The following is a 26,287-nucleotide window of genomic DNA, read 5'->3' on the forward strand; positions in this document are numbered from 1 at the left end:
TTTTCGTGACACGCGGCTCTTTGACGAGTTGGAAGCGGATGAGCAGCAACAGCAGCGTGAGCAGGAATTAATCCGACTACTGAGGCAATCCGAGGAATAGCGTGAGCAGGACAGGCAACGTCTGCAAGACATCGAAGCCATGCTGAAGAGACAGCACGATGTCGAAGCGCAGCATAAGAAAGAAAACGATGTACGGAGGACGTGTGAACTGGACCTTATCAATCTGCTGCAGCTTTTTGAAAAACAGTACAACCAGGAACAAGCTAGCTGAGTCGAAGAGAAGCAATCGTTTTTGGAGAAGGAGCAACAATTAGTCGAGCAGCTGGAAGTTTTGCGTCTCAGCAGCGAGCAGTTCTCGGTGGTGGAACAACGCTCACCTGCTGAACATCTCTCGGTGACGAACATAGGCATACCAGCGGACCAGAACGATAACTTCCCAGGAATGTTCCAGCGAGGTTTAGCTGTGAGTACAAACCCAGCCAACAAATTGATTCACATAACTCTGCTACAATTGTGCTAAGTGAACTCTTATCCGTCCAAAACACATTGTATAAGATGCACCGAATATGCTTTATTCGCACAAATTTGGAGGCCATATAAGGTACCCCGGGGCAAGTGGGACCTAAAAAAATGCTAGTTTGGTATTGTGAAGCCAAAAAATTCTAAACATAAATAATTTTATAATTCCAACGATTCTAAAAGACATTGTTGGTATATTTCTTCTTATTAGCGGGCATTAAAACTTTTTCAAATTTTTTACATTCTGTATATTATGCATATAATGAAAAATGGAGCATATCTTCATTTACTCCGTATCACGGGGCAAGTGGGACCTATTGGGAATTTTTGTACAAGTGGCTTAGTATAGTTGCTGCATATATGTAAGGTAACATAAATTATAAATATCTTATGCGAATAACTACGTTTAGCGATTTATGTTGGAAGAGTTTTGTGGTATCATGCATAAATTACGTAACATATATAATAACGAATCACTGAGAAAAAAATTGATTGAACTCTAGCAGCTCGTGCAAAACAAATTGATTTCATTTATACATAAAGCACCATAAAGTTAAATGCCGAAAGATTTTCAAACTTGTTTCTCATATTACGTAGTTGATGAATCTCGCCAAAAGATTTTTCCAGATTTACAGATGTTATGTTTTCGCTTACATAATTTTACGATCATTATATAAAGACTTTTTAATCGTGAACTTAGAATAAGTCGTTTTCCAATTTTTTTGTATACTGTACATATGGCCAATTCCTTAACATTCACAAAAACCCATTATGCAGCTAAAATCGATAAAATAATGGAATTTGCTTAGACTAAAATATGAAAAATAGATAGTTTCGAAAAAAATATGTTGTTCCCAAGACTTAACCATTTTAAACAATAGCCTCATCATCAGAACAGAAGTAATTATTATAGATAGTAGAGTAAACATAGATCGGTGATGATGAATCCGTTGTATCCAAACGAACTGTCAAAATCTGTATCCAAACGAGCATGACGTCATGATTCCAACAACACAGATGGAACGCATGACGTCATATTCGCCGCCGCACTCTTGAAAAATACTATTCACACGCCTGAAACATTTTACTCGGCGATGTCCGCGTATCTATGTTTACTCTACTATCTATAGTAATTATGTATAATTCTACGATTGATTACTTAAGGCACCGATGTTTACTTCACTTTTGTGTGAATTTCGACTAAGGCTGATGAAAGTGAGATCAAACTATGAAATTGTGTTTGTTTACTCTCATAGGTCTCACTTGCCCCAGATGCTGAAATGCACTGGGGAAAGTGAGAGCAGTTAACTAAAGGTAATAGATGATAATAAATTACAGCTTTATCGAATAAATAACTTGGAAGCACTTCAAATATTATCCTGCAATCGAAAAAGTTTTACTTCATTTGTTATCCTATTTTTCAACGACGAATATAGTAGAGTACGTTAATCTCACTTATGACTACATCACTACATCACTACATTGAAAATTATGGTCTCTTTATGGTGGGAACAATAACAATTTTTCAATTCAAAGTATCCGTTGGTGTGATACCTATGTTTTCCATGAAGAATGATTGCCTTAAAAATAAAAAATAGAAAAAATTATAGCCGTAGGTCTCACTTGCCCTGGATTCTCACTTGCCCCGGGGTACCTTACGGACGTTTTCAGAAAACCACTTTGAGTTATACAACTTCGGACGAATTCATTTGGCATGTAATATAACTTCTTTTTATAACTTTGCTTTGCAATATATACGATTTCATTTTCACATCTTCAAATATAAAAAATGAATGTGACGGATTTCGCGCCAACTCGAACAAATGTTGGCAGCACCCTCTCAGATTACAACGAAACTTTCTTGGTGTGTAGACCTTGCCCAGATAAGCCACTTTGCATACTCATTTTTCTAATTTTTTTTCTCGACTGACTTTTGAAAAGGGCTAAACTTTTTTTATGGATTTTTTAAAAATGTTTTTAATCAAAAAATGACTACTCCTACAAAAAAGTGTTGTATGGGTGATTATCACAAAATAAGTCAAATTTTAAGAAAAAAATACTGAAAAAAATCCAAAATGAGCTCTACACTGAAAAAAATCATTTCTAAAAATTCAAAGTTGATTTAAAAAAAACACCATTTTTGATTTTGATGAAATTTTGTCTCAAGACAGGTAATTATGTTCCCTACCAACCGTCCATACATCACAAGATGGGCACTTTTAAGGAAAAAAAGTTTTTCTAACAAAAACTTTTTCTTGTTCGAATGATTTTTTTTTTCAGTGTATTTTGTTATCAACAATAAAACCAGCGAAGGCCATAACAATCCCAGAATCCAATGAAACTCAATTTTCTAGGAGATTTTGTGTTATTTATTCAATCATTTGGAAGGGTTTTCCTATACATAAAAAACTTCAAAATATTACAAATGTATTTTCTTAGGAAATGTAATGTTTGATCGCAATATGTATTGAAGTGCACTTTTAAATATACAATTATTTATAATTATGAATTTTTCAAATATATATATATGTGTCTTAGAGCCAATTTCAAACATGTTCTTTTCTATTTTTTTCCGATCATACTAAATATTTTTGGTTCATCTTCTGAATTAGAATACCTGTTTGCCTTTACTTTGTCGCCAGGAATAGGCAAAAAACGATGGAATTTCTGAGTGCCTGGTATTGTTTTGGCGTTATTATATATTTCTTCGAGATCTTCTGACATTTTAATGTACTGTTCAGTGGATACGTAACAGAAATTTAATTTAGTTATATTTTTATCTGTCTGTACAACTGCCCAGTTATATAACTCTCGTGGAGTTGTTATGGTATTTCCATAATCTCGAGCAAGACTTGCTCTCTTTGCCATTCGCTTGAGAATGCCACCAATAGCATCACATGGACCTTTACCGTGGGACGTTGCAAAAAAATGCCATTCTGCTCTTAATGCATGCTTTGACTGGAATCTACATAGACTAGCAAAGTTCTTCTTATTTTTGTATTGTGATGCTGCCCCATCAGACATAAAATAAATTTTAGAAAAGTTCGTTAATTGTTTCATAAAATCTATCATTTTTGAGATGAACAACTGGACCGCAACTGTATCGTGAGCCATTACTTCCGATATGATAATGAAGCTAACATTTACAAGTTTATTATCTTTCATATAGTAAATTTCAAATGGGTGTATTGTTGCTTGCGAGTTGTTCCAATGATATCCTTGAGCAGCGTTTTGAATTATGAATGAATAGTTTTCAGAGAAATCACAAATCGCAAGAATTTCATCATCCTTTAATGTATCTTTTTTATTTCTGAGAAATGATGATTGTTGTTTATGAATAAAGTCGTGTGTTATAAGTTTGTCAATTTTATCAACAAGATACGGAACAAATTCATCAACAGGTTTAATAATCGTTTCTAAATTACAGCGATCAGTATTCAACCACTGCTGAAATATAATCTCTTCTTTGTCATTTGATTCTAATATCAATGAAAGTTCCTCTTCAATGTGTTCATTACAAGCACACTTTTCACAAGCACGGAAAAAGCAATTATCTGTTCTGGTGGAAATATCGCAAAGCATTTTTTGTATTATTTCATCTTGTGACACAATTCTTATACTGTTGAACATTAAATTTACATTTTCATGAATAGTACATATGCATACATTATGTATACCAGTAGAATCAAGTAAAATACAATGCTTTGGTCGCAACTGTGTAAATACTGTGAAACCAATATTCACAGTTTTGTACATATCTACAAAAATCATATAAGCCTCTTTGAGCGACATCATCAAAAGTCGTTTTTGAACTTGTTGTTTTTTTCCATTTCGAACCTCAGAAACAAAATCATTTGTTCCTGGCATTGGCCTGCTGATATCATTATCATCAAAAAATTCTCTTACTATTTGTTTTGTATCGTCATCAATACCATGCCCCCTTCTTTTTTCGGTGGTACAAAGAATACCCTGTTCATAAACAAGATCCTTCACCTGCCTCGCCATATACATTGGTGCGTTAAACTCTCTTGTGATTTTATTTACCGACCAAGACTTAGGAAGTACAGATAGTATTTTAATCTGTTCGCTTCTGTCAGTTTTAGGGTGATTGAACTTATCCTTTAACTGCATAATTATCTCGTCATACGCCTCCACTTTGCCAACATCCGTTGAATCTATTCCGAAGATATTTTTTCGAACTGCTTTCGTAATCTGCAATGATTTGTTTATGCGATATTCCATACTTCTCATGTTTCTAGATGAGATTGGCGATAAACTCAATGTTTCAGCAATGGTATTAAACTTCTCAATATTATGGGGACCCTGTAGTTGATCTGTTGACGGAATTGACTCCAATGATGGAATAGATGGTACCATATCTGTAAGATAAAAGTTAAGGTTAACAATATAATAATGAATGCAGTGGAAAGTTAATGATAGTTATTTATGCAACGAGTTGCAAAAATGATTTTTTTTCGCACAAGTAGTACATTTATCCAACGAGGCTTGCCGGGTTGGATAAATACGAAGAATACTGAAAAATGTAGTTTTGCAACGAGCTGCAAAATGAGTTATATAAAAGAAGCTAACACGTTGAAGGCTTACTTACCCAGCTCATGTTCGATTTGTTGACCACTCGTTGACGGTTCTGGTTCTGGAACATCATGATGTTGCTGCCCACTAAATGATGGTTGCATAGTTTCGTCGTTTCCATCCGATCGGCGTTTTTTCGTATTCGGGCTTCTGTTGTGACTTATCAATCCACGACATGACTCACAAATACTCATCGATTCGTCGATTTCATGTGTATATCCCATGGAATGAATTTTACCTATCAATCTTAATGACATGCCCCGTAGATTATGACGGTTGCACTTTGGATTGTTTATTTTTGCACTGCACTTGAATTTGTTGAATTTTGATTTATACGATTGATCCATTACTTTTCAGAACTGCCTTCAATAACCATGTTACTTACGTTGAATGATACCGATTCATTTTCTTGTTTTGTTCATATTTGCTTTAAGTTTAAATACAACTCTTGATTTGTTTTTTTTTTCGATTAGGTAGTTCGAATCTAATAAATAGCCTTACCTAATGTTAGGTAAGAACATGGGGTAGAAACGTTTGGGTAGAAATTATAGCAGCACGTATGAAATGCGTGTTCTAATTGTATATTGTTTCGTACTTCTAGAGTGCTGCTGCGTGAATATGGGTGCATTGCATTGTCGCATATGACACAATAAGTTTCATTGCATTTTGAGATTACTAGATGACCTTCGCTGGTTTAGTTTGTTTTAAAAAAAAAGACACTAAAAAAATAATAATTTGGACATGAAAAAGTTTTTGTTAGAAAAACTTTTTTTTCTTAAAAGTGCCCATCTTGTGATGTATGTACGGTTGGTAGGGAACATAATTACCTATCTTGAGACAAAATTTCATCAAAATCAAAAATGGTGTTTTTTTTTTAAATCAACTTTGAATTTTTAGAAATGATTTTTTTCAGTGTAGGGCTCATTTTGGATTTTTTCAGTATTTTTTTCTTAAAATTTGACTTATTTTGTGATAATCACCCATACAACACTTTTTTGTAGGAGTAGTCATTTTTTGATTAAAAACATTTTTAAAAAATCCATAAAAAAAGTTTAGCCCTTTTCAAAAGTCAGTCCAGATAAATTTTGAAGAAACTAAGTATGCAAAGTGGCTTATCTAGTCTTGGTGTACATACCCAGAAAGTTTCATTGTAATCTGAGAGGGTGCTGCCAACTCCGAATACGATTTGGGGCGAAATTCGTCATGTAACAAGCCTAGATTTTCCTACCTGCAGCTCATTGATATTACAGGGCCGGATTTAAGGGGGGGCAGGGGGGCCATGGCCCCGGGCCCCCACATTTCAGGGGCCCCCACAAAATCCCACTTCACGAATAAAAATGTGAAACAAAAATAAGTTCGAAATAGTTCTTAAGCTTTTCGGGAGAGCAAAACACGTGTTCCACAAAGCGGAAATCCTGGAGAAAAATTTCGCATGAACTCTGGATTAATTATAAAACTCTGTAGAATGTAGAGTTAGAAAGTTCCTGCTAAATATTCGTTTTCATTTTTGTTGAAAACTCTGGACTTATTTTGGAAGAATTTTCCACGGTATTTTGATAAGAATTGTAGGATTTTTTACGGAAACATTCGGAAAGTTTATTGGAATTATATGGTTGAGTTCTTAAGGCATTTATTTCTGCACTTAGGATGTTATTTTATGCAAACTCCTGACAAAATCCATAGATTTCTTGAGGACTTTGCAAAAGAAATTTGTGGAGAAATCCCAACAGAATCTGAGAAAACTTTGAAAGTTTTGCAAACATTTTGTTCGCCAAAATTTCGTTCGCAATTTCCATTAATGGTTTTCTAGAAGTTTCACAGGTTATTCTATAAGAAATGAAGTCAGTAATTACATAAGAAACTTCTCCTGGGTTTTTGCAAAAAAAATCTTTAACAGTATCTATTCAAATTTCCTCTAAAATAGAGGAATTTCTTATTACACGATGAAGTCTACCAAGAAGTTGATTTCTGAATTTTGTTTTTTTTTTAGGGAAGTCGCCACAAAACCTTTTGGCAGCCGCGTTAAAACTTTTTCTGCTGAAGTTCCACAAACAATAATGGTAGTCGACCAGCAACTCCTCAAGAGATTGCTCTATGGATTCCAATTGACATTTTCTTGGGAGTTCTCGCAAAAGCTGCCCCAGCAGTTGCGTTTCAAAATTTACTAGAAATTTTCCAAAGATTTTCGCTATAAATTGGTCTAGGCATTTCTTTAGAGACTCTAATATGAATTACGACTAACTCTAAACAACTAAAACTGCAAAAAAAAACGATTTTACTTTATATTTTTTTCATCATGATCTCTGTTCTGATTGATTTTACCATTTTTCTAGCTAAGCTAATTGTCCCAGCTTTAAATTTGTACACTTTCATAACGAAATTAGTACTTTTTTGTAAGAATTATTGATATTTTTTTCAGTTTTTTTATTCTAAATATTAAGCAGAAATATACCCCTGGAAATGGGGTCCCCACAACAATGTGGCCCCGGGCCCCCACATTTGTAAATCCGGCCCTGGATATACCCTACCACTGTGTCAATCACTGACTGTTGTAGAACGTGAAATTTAAGCAAACATAAATCATTAGAAGGCTGGTGAGCAGGGCGCAACATTTTCGAGCAGACGAGTTGAAGTTCACTTGGGTTTTGGGCAATTGGGTTTTTAAATTAAGTAAAATTAAATGTTTTTTTTTTATTTTTAAACAAAAGAGCACCTTTTTCTGAGCCGCTATGATTTTTTCCAGATTTTTAGAACATTATTTTGATACCTAAAATCAATTTCAAAGAGATTTTTTGAAATCACCTTTTGACAGCTGGGCAACTGCCTGACAGCTCCGTTCAGTACAAAATACGTCGAGGGGTGATTCGACAAATCGCTCCCATACAAATTTCAAATTGATTTTTAAATAGGTTACCGGGCACCAAAATTGATGAAAATTTGGATTTCGGCTCAGTTTGGCATGCAGATTCAGAATATGGAATTATCTCAACACCACTAAAGAAGCCAATTTTCATTCACTTGCCTGCATATTCATATTCAGCTGCTCGATACTCGTTTGTCAACTGAATGAAAGTCAATGAATATTTGTAAACATCTTACAAAATGTTAAATTGCTGATAAAATATTAATGTTTCGATTACATTTAGCGGTGCTTTACATAGATCTTTTCCCATTTGATTGTTGTGGAGTGTTTTTGGAAGGAATCGTAGCCATAAACTTAGGTAATTATGAAGATGTTTCTCGATCGGCTTCATATTCAATGACTACGAATTGACTGACTGTGTGAAGAGGGAGAGCGAAAATGAATTTGTTTGTTTTGAATATTCAGTGCAGAATCATTCAAATTCGTGCTGTTTTCAGTTAATGACTATGAACATTTTGCACCCTGCTGGTGAGCATTCAACCACAAGTACAAGTATGGGATGATAAAATTTTGCACTCAAACCCTGCCAACAAATTGGTTAGCATTACAATTTCGCAACTGAGTTGAATGAATATTTATTCGTTCAAAATGAATTGCTTTAAATGCTCAGATTTGCTATATCCGTACACACTTTAGAGGTCATCTACGTACATATTGACAATATCAGTTTGACATACAATTCTTGGCGAATTCATGCTGTGTTTTATATAATTTCGTATATAACTTAGTCTGACCCTTTATGATTTCTCATTCATAAACAATAAAATAACAAGTCGTGTCAGTCTCTTAGTCGAAAGTGTGAATTTTTGCAAAAATGTTGGTGAAACTACAAGTAAAGTGTGAAATTGTAGATTTTGTAAATTGGTAAAATTCTTAATTATGCTGATATCAGGTTGTGCAGCAGAATCTGAATGGTTTTTGTTCGCGGAACGAGAGAAACATTTACCTAGAACAGCGCAGCTGCTGATCCGCGATACAGCTGAGCTGGTACTTCCACAGTGCTGCCCTTTGAGCTGCCAGTAGGACATTGAGGTAGGCGAATCTAATACAACTCTCCTGCATCTGTAACTATTTGAGTTGAGCGATGCGTCTAGCGAAATATTTCGAAAAACATCAATTTTAATCATCCACTGGCTCTCCAACTAGATTCCCTTACCGTATGATTTAATTTTTACAAATATGACCTCATATGCAATCTCGCATATACGATTACAATGGAGTTACAACAAGTGCATCTGAAGTTGTTGAAGAATGTCAACTTGAAGTTATATAATTGTCAAGGTTACCAATAATCGTATCGTGGAGCACTCATTATGATTTTTTAGCCGATAAGCATTCCCAAGCTCACCGTGCATATTTTGATCGCTAATGCAATGAACTCAGCTGTCACTGTCTAGCTGAGGAAAACTCTCGCTGGTTCCAGTGGCGCTTGTAAACAAAGATACTCACGCTCTCGAAGTGGTGTTCATTCATCGATCACAACTCTCGCACCGCTGCTCGAAAGTGAACGATTCGAAGGAAGCGAAAACTGAAGCAGTTATTATCGCGGGTGATAATTTTCACTGCGATTGATAATAATTTATCACCACGAGTGCCGATTCAAAGGAAAAGCAGCGCGGTATCGATACCGTGTCTTTAAATAATGCTCACCAAAGATGCAAATTTTTATACCTTGATGCATTTACATATTTGAGACACATATTTTGCGCTACAGTAAAATGAGCTTGATAAGCAACTCTAACGGTACTTTAAACCTAACTGATGAACCGGAAGATGTGTGCCTTTGGCAAGGTCATTTCATCGAGCGTGGATTGGTCGTTCTCGTATTACAAGTTAAACTTGTGTAATACAAAATGCACTGGTAAGAGCACAAGAGGATGGTGTTTTCTGCAATGTTTGCTTGAAGAGTAAAAAAATATGTAGTTTTAGGAAGCGTGGACTCCCTCTACGATTATGGGTCGGACCGCATACATATTACATAGTTAAAAACATGCTTCTCTGAGGGAGAAGGGAGGAATCAAAAATTGTTCAAGCATACTAAAATTTAATACATCACATATCATGATCCTGACCATTTAGATAGAGATAATGTAATTGGACAAAATTGTTTGCTTTTTTGTGCCTTCTTCTGTAAATCCTTGAATTATTTAATAACTTTACCGGATATACCATTTGTCCATTAAATGTCCCTCGAGCAGTCGCGGCTTTGACTACCTGCAGCGACGCCGTGCTCACGCGGTGTACAACATGCGTGCATTTTTCGTGATGCGTGTCTCAGTACACGACGCAACCGCTCCCGCTCGGGATATTTATCCATTGATCAATTCCGAGATTTAAAATCTTCATGCACTTGAGTGCTAGTTGATGACACATTTGCTAATCAATCGAAAGGAAAGCAACATTTGACAATTTCAGCCCCCCAAAACCCCCAACTACGAAACAACTTTTGTATTTTCAAATTTTTAAAATTTTGCATGAAGAGCGTTACGCGCTAGGTTTCCTTCCTCTCCGTTATGTAATTTTTGAACGAACCCTTGCATGTCAGTCCTCGATCTACCAAACAAATTTATAACTTTATTTCTGACTAATTCCGAACCATAATGCACACAAACGGGCTTCTGATGAAATCTTCCCCATGCTCCTGCCGATTCCGATGATATTATCGCCGTGAGTGGGAATCGGAATGAAAGCTGAGAATCAGCACGATATTTTCGAGCAGATTATCTTTCGCAGCTGAATGGAAAATAGTTCGAGAGCGCTCTCGCAATTTTCATTCCAGTTAGTTGGCGGGCAACACACTCACGCAGGATGAGTTCATTCACGCCTTTGTGAGTAAATGAACGAGTTGTTGTTTCTATGATGAACATTTGGGACGATACACACTGAAATTAATTGTTTGGCTTTCGCGAGAATTTTCGTCTATCAGTAACCTTATTATTAATTGTTATCGCAAATTTAAAATTATTAATACTGCCAAATGAAATCGAATAAAATTGCGTGCTTCGTATACGATTTAACCTAATTTGTTATTGCATCTTATATAAGTCTAACTTAATTTGTTCATTAATATAACTGTAGACTAACATCCTTATATGACTTCTGGTTTGCTGGGAAACCACCAGCGGTTCCGGTATTGTGGTATACAAAACAATGATTCAAACAGAGTTTCTCCTTGCCCAAATGCTGTTAGCCAGGACAGGAGAGTAGGAACACCCAATACAAACCTTGTACCTCCAATATTAGGGCCACCTTTGACAGATCCGTTAGGGAAATCTCAGTTCGATCCGAATTGCTCCCCAAATCCGAACCGTTTTGTGCCCTTGCACTACCAGTCAGTGATGCAGCGCCCGACTCCCCAACAGTTGGCAGCGAGGCACGTCATATCCAGAGATCAGTGGCAATCCCATCGAATGGCCACTCTTCATCAGTAGCTGAACCATTCCACCGAGGCGGGTGACTACACCGATTCGGAAAATCTCCTACGTTTACAACGATCGCTGAAAGGAGTCGCCAAGGAAGCTGTTAGCAGTTTCCTTCTCCATCTGTTGACCGTACCGCAGGTTCTATCAACTATTCAGACACTGTACGGAACACCAGAACAGATCGTTCACAATCTGGTCGCCAAGGTCCGAGGAACACCTGCCCCTAAAGCTAAAAAACTGGAGACGCTGATTCAGTTTGGCTTAGCCGTCCAAAACTTGTGTGAACACTTGCAAGCGGTGGGAATGGAAAATCACCTTTCTAATCTCATCCCTCTGCAAGAGCTCGTGGATAAGCTGCCGGCCAACATGAAGTTCAACTGGGCACTGGACTGGACGTTCAGCGAGTACATGAGGAAGGTCACAGTAAAACCAACAAAGGACGATAAGCTCCGGCGGATGGTGTTCGCCGCTGCAAAAACCGCGTTGAAGGAAGACCGAGATAAGGGCAAGCAAAAAGGCCTGCTTCCAGGGTCTCTGACAGAGTGCCAATGCGAACCCGTGGGGTGATGCCTACAGGATCGTGATGGCCAAAACGAGAGGTGTTATGGCTCCTACAGAGCAATCTCTCGAGATGTTGGAGGGGATCATCGAAAGGCTTTTGCCGCGTCATGATCCTAGTCCTTGGCCTCCTTTCATAGGACAGCCGAGGACTGGGGCTGGTGATGAGGAGAGGGTCACTGATGTGGAACTTGCGGGGATAGCAAAGTCCCTTAGCATAGGTAAGGCAGCAGGTCCGGACGGAGTTCCGAACCCGGCCTTAAAAGTAGCTATTGCAGAGGCTCCAGAGATGTTTAGATCTGCTATGCAGGAATGCCTGGACGAGGGAGTTTTCCCACAAGCATGGAAGAGACAGAGCCTGGTTCTATTGCCAGAGGCGGGGAAAACCACCGCCACAGTGGGAAAAATCGACCCAAAAAACGGATCTTTTAACGCCGCTGGTTTCGGTACATGAAGTAGACCATTTCTGACGTAAAAAAATACGAGAAATCGATTGGTGCTAAATTCGTTCACCGCACGGCACGGGAAGTGGTCCATTTTGCCCCATTTTGCCCTTTTTTCATACATGAAGAGAATCAAAATGTATTTTCAAACAACATGCACGACTGTAGATCATTGAAAATAGCTGCAGGTGTAATTAGAGGTTCATAGCAATCATGAAAATACATGAAAAATCCCTTTACATGCTTATTTTGCCCCATATGCCCCAACAACTGCTGGAAATTTACACTTCTACCTAATTATGAATGGATTTTCAATGTTACTGATTTGAAGTTGATTTTTTTGGCATAAACAAAAAGCGCTAAATCTATTATCACCAGAATCATCTTTGGGAGTTGTCCAATTTGCCCCATTTTGCCCTATTTCCATATAAAAAGGATATTTAAAATGTATTTATAAGAAACATATATTGTTGGGAATGTTGAAATTTGGTTAAGGAACAATTGGCAGCTAAGAGTTATCATGCGCGTATACAAAAGATCTTTTCCCTATTTTACCCTACATGCCCCAAAACCTGCTGGATAATAACATATTTTGTATGGTTTTGTAATGCCACTGATTGCAAAACATGAATAAGATAATTTTTGATATATACAAATGCGGTTTATCGTTTAATACTAGAATCATTCCGTGAATGGTACAAACAGCTGTCCATTTTACCCCAATTTGCTCTGATTTTTTTTTTGTTATGTTATGTATTTATAATTAATTAAATTATTATCCCTTATTTTCATTGGTGCTGAAACCAATGTAATCGAAAATACAGTCATATATACATATACACTGAAACCTCCATTTAAGTCGATGCATGACTGATCGAAAATAAATTTTACCGTACAAGCAATGACAAAACTAAAGACTTTTATATTTTTTAACATTTCGCATGACAGTGGAGATTTGGCAAAAAATATAAAACTGTATAGTTTTGCCATTGCCTGCACGGTAAAAATTTGTTTCGATCAGCCATGCATTGACTTAAATGGAGGTTTCAGTGTATGGCTTTTTTCTATAACTTCAGCTTTTCATGGGGAATTAAGGGTAAAATAAGCATTTGATAAAATGTGTCAAATATGATCAAAACTGATTAAATAGGCCGTCTTATAGTACCAATATGTAAATATTAAAGATGCCACATTTAATCAGTTTGGTGCATGTTTGACACATATTAAGATTAAGATTAATGCTTATTATGCCCTCAATTCCCCACCAAAAGCAAGAATTAGAAAAAAGTAAAATATTTTACCTGTCCTATTGATTACATTGGTTTCAGTACCAGATGTCGATTAATTCGGACATAAGCAAACACGAGAAATTAATTTATTCAAAATCAGGACAAATTGGGGTAAAATGGAAATCTGTTTGTACCTTCCCGTGAATGATTCTAAAGCTAATCGATAAACTGTATTTGTATGTATTAAAAATGATCAATGACTTCATGTTGCAACCATGATGTAGGGTGATTCTGCTATTCTGCTATTCTGCTATTATCAACGCATCCCCTGGCTTTCGCCCATCTGCGTTGTCTTTTCACTAGGCAATACGTCTACCAATTGATGTTTATGGGCTTGCCGGACCAAGTCATGTAGCTAAGCCAAACACCCCACCTACAACTGTTGGGTAGGCACCATTGTCCCGCCCACTGGTCTTTTACAGCTAGTTGTAGGTGCATGTGTGCGTGTAAGTATTGGAGTGCGTGTGTCAGTGTTGGTGTATTGTAGGCGCCAACTCGTTCTAATCCACTCTGATAGCTAACACCCTATTGAACCATTACCCTTAAATTTGGCAATCTATGAAATAGAATGAGTTAAACGCCTGTAAAAACAGTCAGCTAAATCAAACAAGGAATATTAGTATTAAAGCGAAGATACAACGAAGCAACGCCCCGAACCTCGAGAGCACAAACCCCAAGAACCAAATGACAGGCAGCGCCGATAAGTCGATCGACTGGCCACCATCAGTGAATAACCAATCGAGTAAACCCCCCAGCACAAACTGCCACCAGCTCTCCCGACCTGCACCCAACAAATCCGAGGCACAGCCCAGCCTTAGCTTCACCTTAAAACCAAAATCTAGATTACAGAGCACAATACTTCCCAAGTAACCACGCAGCTCGGCACAAATAAGACAAACACTACCCCGCCCGTACAACCGAAACCGACCTAGAGTAGAAAAGGGTCTCTTTCCACTCCAACCCGGACTCAACTGCACCCACAGGGCAGCGCACCTCACCCACACCGCACTCATTCATGCATCACTGTCCGAGCCGCACGGTCACCTCCCAAGCAACACACATGTTATAATAGAGTTACGACAGCGCAAGTTTTGGTTGTATAGAAGTTTATTTTACGTAATTCTAACATTGTGTTGAAATAACGTAAAATAAACTTCTATACAACCAAAACTTGCGCTGTCGTAACTTATATATAACATGTGTGTTACTTGGGCTGGGTTGAGTCTATCTGCATGACCTCGCCCAACCCGTAACGCAGAGTTTAAATCCCTCTCTTGCATTACAAAGTACTCCCTCTTCCCAAAAATCTGTGCGTGGTATAAATGAGATCTTAAGGCTGAAGAAATCGTCACTAATACAACCGCCAACACTGAGCACTCAATGATGTCGGCCTTATCAACGACGACCCCCTCAGTCCCAAACCCAATTATCCGACACTACCCAAGTAACCACCCTGCTGAAGCCGTAAGCACCGCACGCACAAAGCACACACACACCGACACGCACCACCCCACACAAACCACCAAGGCCGAACAAAAGCGGAAAGCAGTGCCACCACTGCTGAATCACGACTTTTTCAGTATAATTCAGCAATCGTAGATCCATTCCTCGACCCTACTCAGCCCTAACGGTCCATAGCAATGCCTGTCAATATATGCGCCTCACACATGCAACCCCTACACCCTAACAGTATGGTCACTTGGGTATCCCTGGGTTTTGACATGATGGTCAGGGATCACAGCCATCAAAACGTTCCACACTTTATCAGGGCTTACGACCTGTAAACATGATGATTTCTCAATAGTTTCAAGCTCTTTCGGACCTTCCGCTATTGGAGACCATCATGGCTAGCGGTGTTATGTTGCAACCATGATGTAGGGTGATGTTACAAAACAATACAAAAAATGTGATCATCCAGCAGTTTTAGGGGCATGTAGGGTAAAATAGGGAGAATATCATTCATATATGCGCGTGATAGCTGTTAGCTTCCAATTGGACCTAAAATTAATTTCAACGTTCCTAAGCAGTATCTGTTTCTTTTAAATCTCCTTTTTCTATGAAAATAGGGCAAAATGGGGCAAATTGGACAACTCCCGAAGATGATTCTGGTGATAACAGATTCAGTGAATTTTGTTTATGCCAAAAAAATCAACATCAAATCAGTAACATTAAATATTCATTCATAATTAGGTAAAAGTGTGAATTTTCGGCAGTTGTTGGGGCATATGGGGCAAAATAACCAATTTAAAGGATCTTCCATGTATTTTAATGATTGCTATGAACCTCTTATTACACCTGCAGCTATTTTCAACGATCTACAGTCGTGCTTGATGTTTGAAAGTACATTTTGATTCTATTATTGTATGAAAAAAGGGCAAAATGGGGCAAAATGGACCACTTTCCGTGCCGTGCGGTGAATGAATTTAGCACCAATCGATTTCTCGTATTTTTTTACGTCAGAAATGGTCTACTTCATGTACCGAAACCAGCGGCGTTAAAAGATCCGTTTTTTGGGTCGATTTTTCCCACTGTGCACCGGGAGATCCGTCGGCATATAGACCAATATACTTGATCGACATGGCGGGGAAGGTACTCGGTATCCTCAATAGAATATTGTTGCGGTTCACCGAGGGCGAAAATGGTCTTTCGAGTAACCAGTACGGCTTCCGGAAGGGGAGGTCAACCGTAGACGCTATCTTGTCGGTTACAAAAACCGCCTAGAAAGCACTTGAGCGTAAGCGAAGGGGGATTCGCTACTGTGCAATAGTGACTCTGGACAAGGTAATCCAAAGGTAAGGGAGGTAATCCAAAGTGCCAGATTAAGGCTTTTTACGGCATCATCAGCATCGGCAGCCATGTTGGATATGTAGCTCGAAATTTCAAAGTGATAATTCTCTGCCACCAAAGCGAATATTCGTATGAAAAAGAATCATCCTGTATGCTCACTCGCAGTGATTGCGATGATACTTTTTTTGCTGCGTTGCTGCAGAATTGACTGTTTTTTATCACTTCAAAAACGCGAGGCAAACAATCATTGACAAGCAAAAAGTCAATGATTTGTTTGAAAACTGAGTGATGCATCATGACACCTTAAGCATTCCGCCATATTGAAATACCAGACGACAGCTGGCAAGTTTGTTTTGGTTCTGAGTGCACCAGAAAAAGCAATAAGCCATGCGTCAATGCTGCACAATTTGTTCTCCCAACGCGAAGTTTTCGCAAAGGATTTGTGATGTTCATGTTTTTTCCATGCTACATAAAATATGTTTTTTTTTTGGACATTCAAATTTAATTTCCAGTAGACATAGCTACTTTTACGCTAAGAATGATCGTCGAGCCACAAGTATTTCGGCCTTTTCGTACAGCCCTTGCCGACGTCTGCATCAAGGACCACGCCGCTCATTTTAGAACACTTGAGTATGCATTCCCTCACTTTTTCTGGACATGCCATTTTCACAGCGATAGCTTTTATGAACCTTTTCTAACTTTTAATCTACAAAACAATTTGCACTGTCCCTATAAGCACATAAAATTGAAAAGTTCAAAACAAACTTCTAAGATTTTCTGTTGCCACTGGCTAGGGGAAAAATTTTCACCTATGAAAACAAACAACCCCTGGTAACCCCATAGAAACCGTTCAAGCAGACAAACCAGCCAGCTATGCAAACTCGCCAGCTATCACCTCTACCTCCCCGCAGTGTACCTCACCCCGCTCCCATTGACTGCTCATATCGTTGCACCTTCTATTAAAAACATCTTGACTCTGGATGTAAGGAATGCGTTTAATAGCGCTAGCTGGTCTGTTATTGCCGATGCTGTCTTACGCCTGGGGATACCTGGGTACCTGTACAAGATTCTCGGAAGTTACTTCCAGAATCGAGTACTAGTTTACGACACAGAGGTGGGTCGGAAGTACTTTCACATAACCTCAGGAGTCCCGCAAGGTTCCATCCTGGGTCCGGTGTTATGGTATGTCATGTACGACGAGGTGTTGAGGTTAGAGTACCCAGTGGGAGTAAAGATTGTCGGCTTTGCTGACGACATTACGCTCGAAATCTACGGTGATTCGGTCGCAGAAGTGAAGTTGACTACCACCCACTCGATCAAGGTTGTAGAGGCGGGGATGAGGTCCTGGAAACTGGAGTTGGCCACCACAAAACTTAGGTGATGTTCGTGAACTACCGGAAGTCAGAGCAGCAAGTGGTGATCGATGTAGGCGATTGCACTATCACGCCGAAGCGCTCTGTCAAACACGTGGGAGTAATAATCGACGATTAGGGCACCTTCGGTAGTCACGTTGATTACGCCTGTTAAAGAGCCTCCACAACTATAGTGGTTCTGTTCCGGATGATGTCCAACAGCTCTGCGGGGAACGTCGGTAAGCGCAAGCTTCTGGATAGTGTCGCTACGCCCATACTACTGCCAGGATGGTCTCCATGGTCAAATGGCAGCGTGCGTAGGACAGTTCCACCAAAGGAAGGTGGACCCATAGGTTGATACCGAGGGTAGATAGGGGGGATGTTACAATCCACCTGACTCAGGCCCTTTCAAGAAAAGATTACAGGGAGGGCACAACTCCGGTCAATCTTGTCTAGAGGATGAGTTTGGCTGGAATGTCGTTCCAACGTCTTGGAAGCTACAGAGAAGGTGGCGCATGGACTCGGAGAATGGCTAGCTCAGATGCGGTACAAGAGGTGGTCCAGGGGTTTGGAGTCGGCTTCGTTGGTCATGCCGGTGCCCTGCGGTCGAAATCGACCCTTACAGCGATTAAGTGGCCGCGGTTGGAATGGGATGCCCGTTAAGGACCGAGGCAGGTGAGGTCCCACTGTCAGCAACTCCTTCTGGTGTTAGCTGACAGAACCTGTACTAAAGGCAGGTCAAATAGCGTTGCACGCAGTATCAGCTATTGATGCTTGTAGAACAGTTGAGTGAGGCGTGGTGGTTGACCCTGCCCGCCTTCCGAGGACAAAGGTAGTAGTGAGGACCACTCGGTAAACGGGCTGAGCGCTAGCATGCTGCCTTGGTGGACTCCACAAAGCGAGTCAACGATGTTTTCTGAAGCTATGCCTTCTTGATAGTTCCGGAAATACGTAGGGTTTGGCGGCAATGGGAATGTGTTTAGTGGGTCGGGGTGAAGTCCTGTTTTTCTACTTTGCCTGTAGCAGATGGTCCCTAACCCCACACTACCTGGACTTGGGTCGATCGGATATCTGTTGGGCATAAGCTCATCATTTAGCTAGCGGTCATTGCGTTGCCTGTCTTAATTGAGAAGAAGAATATGTATATAATCAGCTTATCTCATCCAACAACCTATAAATCCCTTCCTTCGAAGAGCAGCATTTTTCTAGTTGGATAAAATTTATGGTCTGAGCATAAAACGGTCACTGTGCCAATAAACCCTCTCGGAAAAGCCATTGCAGCAGTTTTATGAAAACAACACATACACACAATTATGACTTCCGCCATCGTTTCCGTCTCCACTCACAATCTGATATTTATGGGCCAAGTTCAAGTTTATTCCTGTCCACCATGAAGAGGGCACCAGCAAAAAAAACCCTGTCACTACTTCCCTCGATTGATATCCCGTCTCTCCCTCATCCTTCCCGCACCCTCATTAATGCATTTAATAGATGAGCTAATGAACACTGGCCGCCCAAAGCCACACCACCACTCGCCGCCGTCCAACTAACTAGTCATCCGGGCAAACCGAAAAACCTCCAACCAACAACGAGCTCACTGGCTGGATGGGGGGACATTAAGGGTTGTTGTGCTTTTATTGTTCTCCGTTTTGTATACTACCACCATCCGTTCCGTAGCCGCATCAACCACTAACTGGACGGGTCCCCCCGCCTCGCCTCATCCTCGCCAACATTTCATTATTTGTATGTGCCAAAGATAGGACATAGGATGTGAGGAATATGAACAACGCAGAGTACCGCCACTAGGGCATAATGCGATTAGGCCACTCGTTCGTTCGTTGGGTCGCCACCCCTTTCTCCGGATGGAGTTTTCTATTAAATATATCGAAGACTGGCCGACCACGACGCCAACTGCCACAACCAGCGAGCCGTGCCGCGCCAAAAAGCCTATTGTTATGCAATAGCTTGACAAAGGTGGTGCCGCCCTCTATGTGTCAACGGCACCGTATGCGGCGCAAGACAGCTACGAACGGGTTAGCGAACAGATAATTATGAAATCATGGCATACTTTAAGGTTCTTAATTAAAGCGCCGATTATGGGCTTCTCCGGTTCTTTCTGCCCGCCGTGGAAGTGGAACGTAAGAAGTGCTCTTCATCAACCCTGGTGACGTCTGGTGGTGGCGGCTGGTGGAGATGTGCGTGACATTTTGGGATTTTTTCAGCTCTTCCGACAATAAGCTGTTATGGATTGGCGGGTGTTGTGCAAAAAAGTTTGTTTTTTTTTAATTCAGGTCACGTTCCATTCGTGGGCGAAGATGCTTGGTGTGCAGTCCCGTGAAATTCGATTACCGAGCACAGTCATCACCGTATACTTATTTGAATATGCTTATTTTTCTTTCTTTCGCAGGAAGCAGGCCCAGGTCAACATGGAAGGCCAATTTCTGGTCCGACAGATCTACGAAGATGACATCACGTACAATCTGATAGAGGCCGCGGTGGATATTCTGAGTAAGAACGACCCTATAAATCACCATGATTGGCGACTGTAGTCTACACGTGTTTTTGCAGATATCCCCGCCGGCGACATCCTGGAATTGTTCGGCAAAACCTTTTTCGAGTTCTGCCAAGACTCCGGGTACGATAAGATCCTGCAGGTGCTCGGTGCAACGCCTCGAGATTTCCTCCAAAACCTGGACGCGTTACACGATCACCTGGGAACGCTGTACCCGGGAATGCGTGCTCCCTCGTTCCGGTGTACGGAAACGGACGGCCAGCTGGTGCTACACTACTACTCCGAACGGCCCGGACTGGAGCACATAGTGATAGGAATTGTCAAAGCCGTCGCATCGAAACTGCACGGCGTGGACGTCGAAATCAAGATCATCCGCCGGAAAGGTGACCCCATCGAAGTGCCCGCCTCCAATCCGGAGGAGAAACTGAAGTCACCTCCGCCTCCGGTGGTAGTTCCGAAACCAGTTCCTATTATCACCTCGGCCGATCCGGCCGTGCCCGAACTGGCCAACCTAGGTCTATGTAAACGAATACTAATGTCTAAAACGTACGGTGAATCTTGTATATCGAATAGACTGAATAGTACGTTGAACCCGTCGATGTCCTGTGCTAGACGAACTGTAGTTCTAACATGTAGCTTCTTCTCGTTGTATCTTCTCTTATCTTACCCCCCCTTAACCCCTTCCGATAGATTTAGCAACCTCCCGAAGCTCGACAACGCTTGCACACCGCGCCGACCTACCTACGTCTTGCAATGGCAATAAACCTAGCTTAAGTAGTAGTCAAAACGGAAGCAATAGTAGACTGTACTCCGATGATAGCCAATCGACCACTAGCACTAACGGAACCAATCATTGTGATAGCAATCAACCCTCGGCGACAACGGTAAAGTCCACGACCACTGCGGGGAAGACCTCTCAGACGAACGTAGAACGTTCGGATCACATACAGTTTCTGATCACGGAAATCTCCGCACCGAAGACGCCCACCCGAAGAAGTGAAGACAAGGACCCCCAAACTGACTTCCAGCTGGTCGCAAAAGGTAAGGCGAGGCCAATCTATGACACTTCTACAGAAATTCTCCGGAATTTCCAGGAAAAATTCTCGGGAATTTCTAGGAAAAAATCTCCGGAATTTCCAGGGGAAATTCTCCGGCATTTCCAGGGGAAATTCGTCGAAATTTCCAGGGGACATTCGTCGGAATTTCCAGGGGAAATTCTCCAGAATTACCGGGGGAAATTCTCCAGAACTTCCGGGGGAAATTCTCCAGAATTTCCGGGGAAAATCCTCCAGAATTTCCGGGGAAAATCCTCCAGAATTTCCGGGGGAAATTCTCCACAATTTCCGGGGGAAATTCTCCACAATTTCCGGAGGAAATTCTCCAGATTTTCCGGAGGAAATTGTCCGGAATTTTCAGGGGAAATTCTCCGGAATTTCCGGGGGAAATTCTCCAGAATTTCCGGGGAAAATGCTCCGGAATTTCCGGGGGAAATTCTCCGGAATTTCCGGGGGAAATTCTCCGGAATTTCCGGGGGAAATTCTCCTGGATTTCCGGGGGAAATTCTCCGGAATTTCCAAGGGAAATTCTCCGTAATTTCCAGGGAAAATTCTCTGTAATTTCCAGGGGAGATTCTCCGGAATTTCCAGAGGGGAAATACTTTTGAGATACGCTGGGTAATCCAAGCTATCATGAAACTCAGTCCATGAAACTATCGCTATTAGTAATGGTTTCCTCGGTCTGGTTCGTAAGAGATAATTCCTACAAAGTATCACTTGCTTTCTTTTGCAGAACCAATGATCTCCCCGACGACCTTCTGTAAAGTATTCCCCTTTCACCTAATGTTCAATCGGGATATGATCGTCGTACAAGCCGGCAAATCCGTCTCTCGAGTAATACCGAAGTGAGTTACGAATTCTTTTTCAATTCAGCGATTCAGATCTAACCATTCTTATTTCCCAGAATCTCCGAGCAAAACTGCCGTCTGCTGACGATCTTCGAAGCCATCCGGCCTCATCTAGAACTCAGCTTCGGTAACATCCTGGCGCACATCAACACCATCTATGTGCTCAAGACCAAGGCGGGCGTAATGTCGATCAGCGAGAGATACCTAAGACTGAAGGTCGTTTCGCTGATGTAGGCCTGTTGAACTCCTTCACCTTATACTTTCTCTACTTTTTCAGGGTCAAATGATGTACATCCCGGAATCGGACCTTATCCTGTTTCAGTGCTACCCCAGCGTCATGAACCTGAACGATCTTACCAAGTAAGTGCCATTTCCCGAAACTCTTGAATATCTGTACTACATTAAAGTCCTCTTCCCCCGTAACAGAAAAGGCCTTCACATCTCGGACATCCCGCTGCACGACGCGTCCCGTGATCTGGTCCTCCTGTCCGAGCAGTTCGAAGCCGAGTACAAACTGACCACGAACCTGGAAATCCTCACCGATCGGCTGCAGCAGACCTACCGGGATCTGGAAAGTGAAAAGCAGAAAACCGATCGTCTTCTCTACTCGGTCCTCCCAAAAACCGTAGCGAACGAGCTGCGGCATCAACGGCCGGTGGCTCCCAAACGGTACGACAGCGTCACCCTTATGTTCTCCGGCATCGTGGGCTTCGGACAGTACTGTTCGGCCAATACCGACGCCGAGGGGGCGATGAAGATCGTCAAGATGCTCAACGAGCTGTACACGGTGTTCGACGAGCTGACCGATTCCAAGAGTAATTCGAACATCTACAAAGTGGAAACGGTCGGCGACAAGTACATGGCCGTGTCAGGGCTGCCGGATGAGTGCGAGAACCACGCCAAGTGTATAGCGCGCCTCGCGCTGGACATGATGGACATGGCGCGGAACGTCAAGATGGGGTCGGAGTCAGTGGTAAGTAGCACGATTTTTATTATAAATAAACCGTAGGGGAGACTTGTTCCCTGGGAGCCATTGAAACCCCCTGAAATATTCGTACTTCCTGAAACGTCTTTCAAAATTTTTATTTGGAACCCCCTAAAATATCCCTGGAGATCCTCCGAAAATCCCCCGAAATAACCCTTAAAAACGCCCAAGACGTTACTCTGAAATTATAACAAAATTGCGTTGGTTTAGTAATGCATAGCTCGTTTACGATAGGCATCTCGATACTGTTAACCTTAATTAAGGCCTTTTTGAATTAAAAAAAATACATTAGCGCGTTTCAAGCAGCGGAAGGGGTTATTATCAATGGGCGAGGCAATATTTATGGAAGAACAGTATTTGTCATTCATTACTTGATTATGTCGTTAATTGCCAGCCAGTATGGATGAAACGCGGCGCGAACAAACATTAATTTCCGAAGTGTTATCAGATCATTCCCTTTCGTGGGCGTCTTATGACGTGATAAAATTAATATTCAAGGCTTTGTAGTAAAAGTGTTTTATGTTTTTGCTGAACTCCTAGTACATTGTCTCTGTCATTATCGTTTTTTTTTTTTGGTAAAATTCTCACGAGCTCTCACAAGAGTTTACAGTTCTCTTACGGAACCAGTGTAAGGCCCCTGTCTTGTCTTCTTGCATCGGAATTTGATTTGTCTAAAATATGTATCCAAGAATTCTGCCAAAATTTTGTAGTGAAATCGAAATTAACATTCGAGACTATTTAAAGAAAAACTTATGACAATCCATGCAACACATTGCATACAGAAGCTAACGATTCTACCAGAAATTGATACAAGAGTTCTACCATTGAACTTCGGGACTGTTTCTATAACTATGTATGCAGAACGGTGCCGGCCATTTGGCCGAACGCTATTTCGCCAAATGCCATCCAGCCGAAAGAGTCGTTTAGCTGAAATATGGCATTCGGTCAAACGGCACTCGGCCAAATTACCCGGAACTTCATGAGCTTATCCAGCATTTATGCTACAAATTTCATGAAAACTCCCCAAAGGTTATAGCGCTTTGACATCCATGTACAGCTTGAGCTTCAATTTGATTAACCGCCCGTAGATGCTACTCCAATATTGAGTTGATCTTGGTAACTATTAAAAGGCGAGAATGGTGCATGCTACGCTGGCGAAAATTCGAAAAGGGGAGGTACAAGAAAGTAAAGATTGCAATCGCTTGCCCACGGCAGACTATATACTAATTTTTGGGGTTATGTGACGTTGTTGCGTGGATGTCAGGCGTAGGATAGGCATGTAGGTGATAGGCATAGGCATGTTCTCTCCGCGGCCACTTAATCGCTGTAAGGGTCGACTTCGGCCGTAGAGCAACGGTATGACCTACGAAGCCGACTCCGAACCCCAGAACCACCTCTTGTACCACATCCACACTAGCCATTCTCCGAGGCCACCTCCTCTGTAGCTCCAAGACGATGTGGGTGATAGACGTTGAAACGGCCTTCCAGCCAAACTGATCCCTACACATCCTCTTGACAAGATTGACCGGAGTTGTGTCCGCACGTGGCAAGTATGCGCTCATGCATTGTACAAAAATGTGGGCACACGAACAAAACATTAAAACTTATAAACCAGCACAAACCGGACAGTTGGGGGAACCCGCATGACCGAAACGAAGTAGATACTGTCAGAAGCAGCCATGGCCTGAAAGGACCTGAGTCAGGTGGAATGTTGTTTCCCCATGACGCCTCGGGATCAACCTGTAGGTCCACCTTCCTTTGGTGGAACTGTCCCACGCGCACTGCCATTTGATCATGAAGGCCAACCTGACAGTCCTACGTATGCCTCTTGTGCTGCCCATTTCGAAGCACTCTATGTCTTCCCTGATAAGGATACCGATAGGCACCATACCAGTGATGTCGCAGAGAATGACACGGTATGATACGCGCATTTTCCAGCTTACCTCGGTAGCTTTTGGTATTCAGTGCCGTGCCGGGCCGCCATACCTTAGTATGGACGAGGCGACACTATCCAGAAGCTTGCGCTTGCTGGCATACACCGTATAGCTATTGCACATCATTCGGGACATTGCCACGTGGCTACCAAAGGTAAGCTTATCGCCGATCATCATCCCCAAGTATTTAACGGAGCGCTTTGAAGTGATAGTGCAATCGCCTACACTGATCTCCGCAAAGCCGGAGTATTTCGGTTGTTCACATACAACCACCACCTCAGTTTTGGTGGTGGAAAACTCCCACGTCGAAGCATTTCAGCATAGCAGATCTGAACTTCTCGGGAGCCTCTGAAATAGCTTCTTTTAAGGCCAAGTTCGGAACTCCGTCCGAACCTGGGGCCTTACCTACGCTAAGGGACTTTGCTATCCCCGCAAGATCCACATCGGTGAACCTCTCCTCATCACCAGCCCCAGTACCCGGCTGTCCTACGAAAGGAGGCTAAGGACGTGGAAAAGCCCCTCGATGATCCCCTCCAACATTTCCGATGATGACCCTGTAGGAGCCATTACACCTCTCGTCTTTGCTATCACGATCCTGTAGGGATCACTCCACGGATTCGAATTGACACTCTGATAGAGACCCGCAAGCAGGCCTTTTTGCTTGCCCTTATCTCGGTCTACCCGAAAAAAGCAGTGGATCACAGATGATACCTGGAGGAAGGTAGAAAAGCGAAGGAACGCCTAAGCCGCGATAGAGCAAACGAAACACGGCCAAAGCCGTAGCCCGTCAGCGCTATTCGGCTCTCGAGAAGGAAGTGAAACGCTCATGTAGACGGGACAAAAGAGCGTGGGCGGACTCCCTAGCCGACGAAGGCGAGAAACCCGCAAACACCGGCGACATCCGTCTCCTGTACGATGTCTCACGTCGTCTTAGTGGGACCAAGATGAATGCTACGATGCCCGTGAGAGGCACGTCTGGACAGTTACTGACCGACCCGGCTGACCAGTTGAAAAGCTGGTTCGAGCACTTTGGAAACCTTTTTCAAGGGTCGGTCACGCCATCAACA

General features: G+C 41.6%; 1 protein-coding gene across 2 annotated transcripts in view; it reads left to right on the forward strand.

The window, feature by feature from the left end:
• LOC109410157 (guanylate cyclase soluble subunit beta-1) overlaps positions 1-26,287 on the forward strand; it is a 404,273-nt gene that overhangs the window by 345,202 nt on the left and 32,784 nt on the right. The window contains exons 4-10 of one of the 2 annotated variants that reach the window (XM_062844944.1): positions 20,294-20,394; positions 20,455-20,944; positions 21,261-21,439; positions 22,187-22,298; positions 22,358-22,517; positions 22,579-22,661; positions 22,728-23,274. In XM_062844944.1, the coding sequence (XP_062700928.1) occupies positions 20,294-20,394; positions 20,455-20,944; positions 21,261-21,439; positions 22,187-22,298; positions 22,358-22,517; positions 22,579-22,661; positions 22,728-23,274 (1,672 nt within the window). Of the gene's footprint in view, positions 1-20,293; positions 20,395-20,454; positions 20,980-21,088; positions 21,440-22,186; positions 22,299-22,357; positions 22,518-22,578; positions 22,662-22,727; positions 23,275-26,287 lie in introns of both variants that reach the window. The other variant, XM_062844943.1, reaches the window with a different exon arrangement.

This window comes from Aedes albopictus, chromosome 1 (assembly GCF_035046485.1).
Source record: "Aedes albopictus strain Foshan chromosome 1, AalbF5, whole genome shotgun sequence".
Taxonomy (NCBI): domain Eukaryota; kingdom Metazoa; phylum Arthropoda; class Insecta; order Diptera; family Culicidae; genus Aedes; species Aedes albopictus.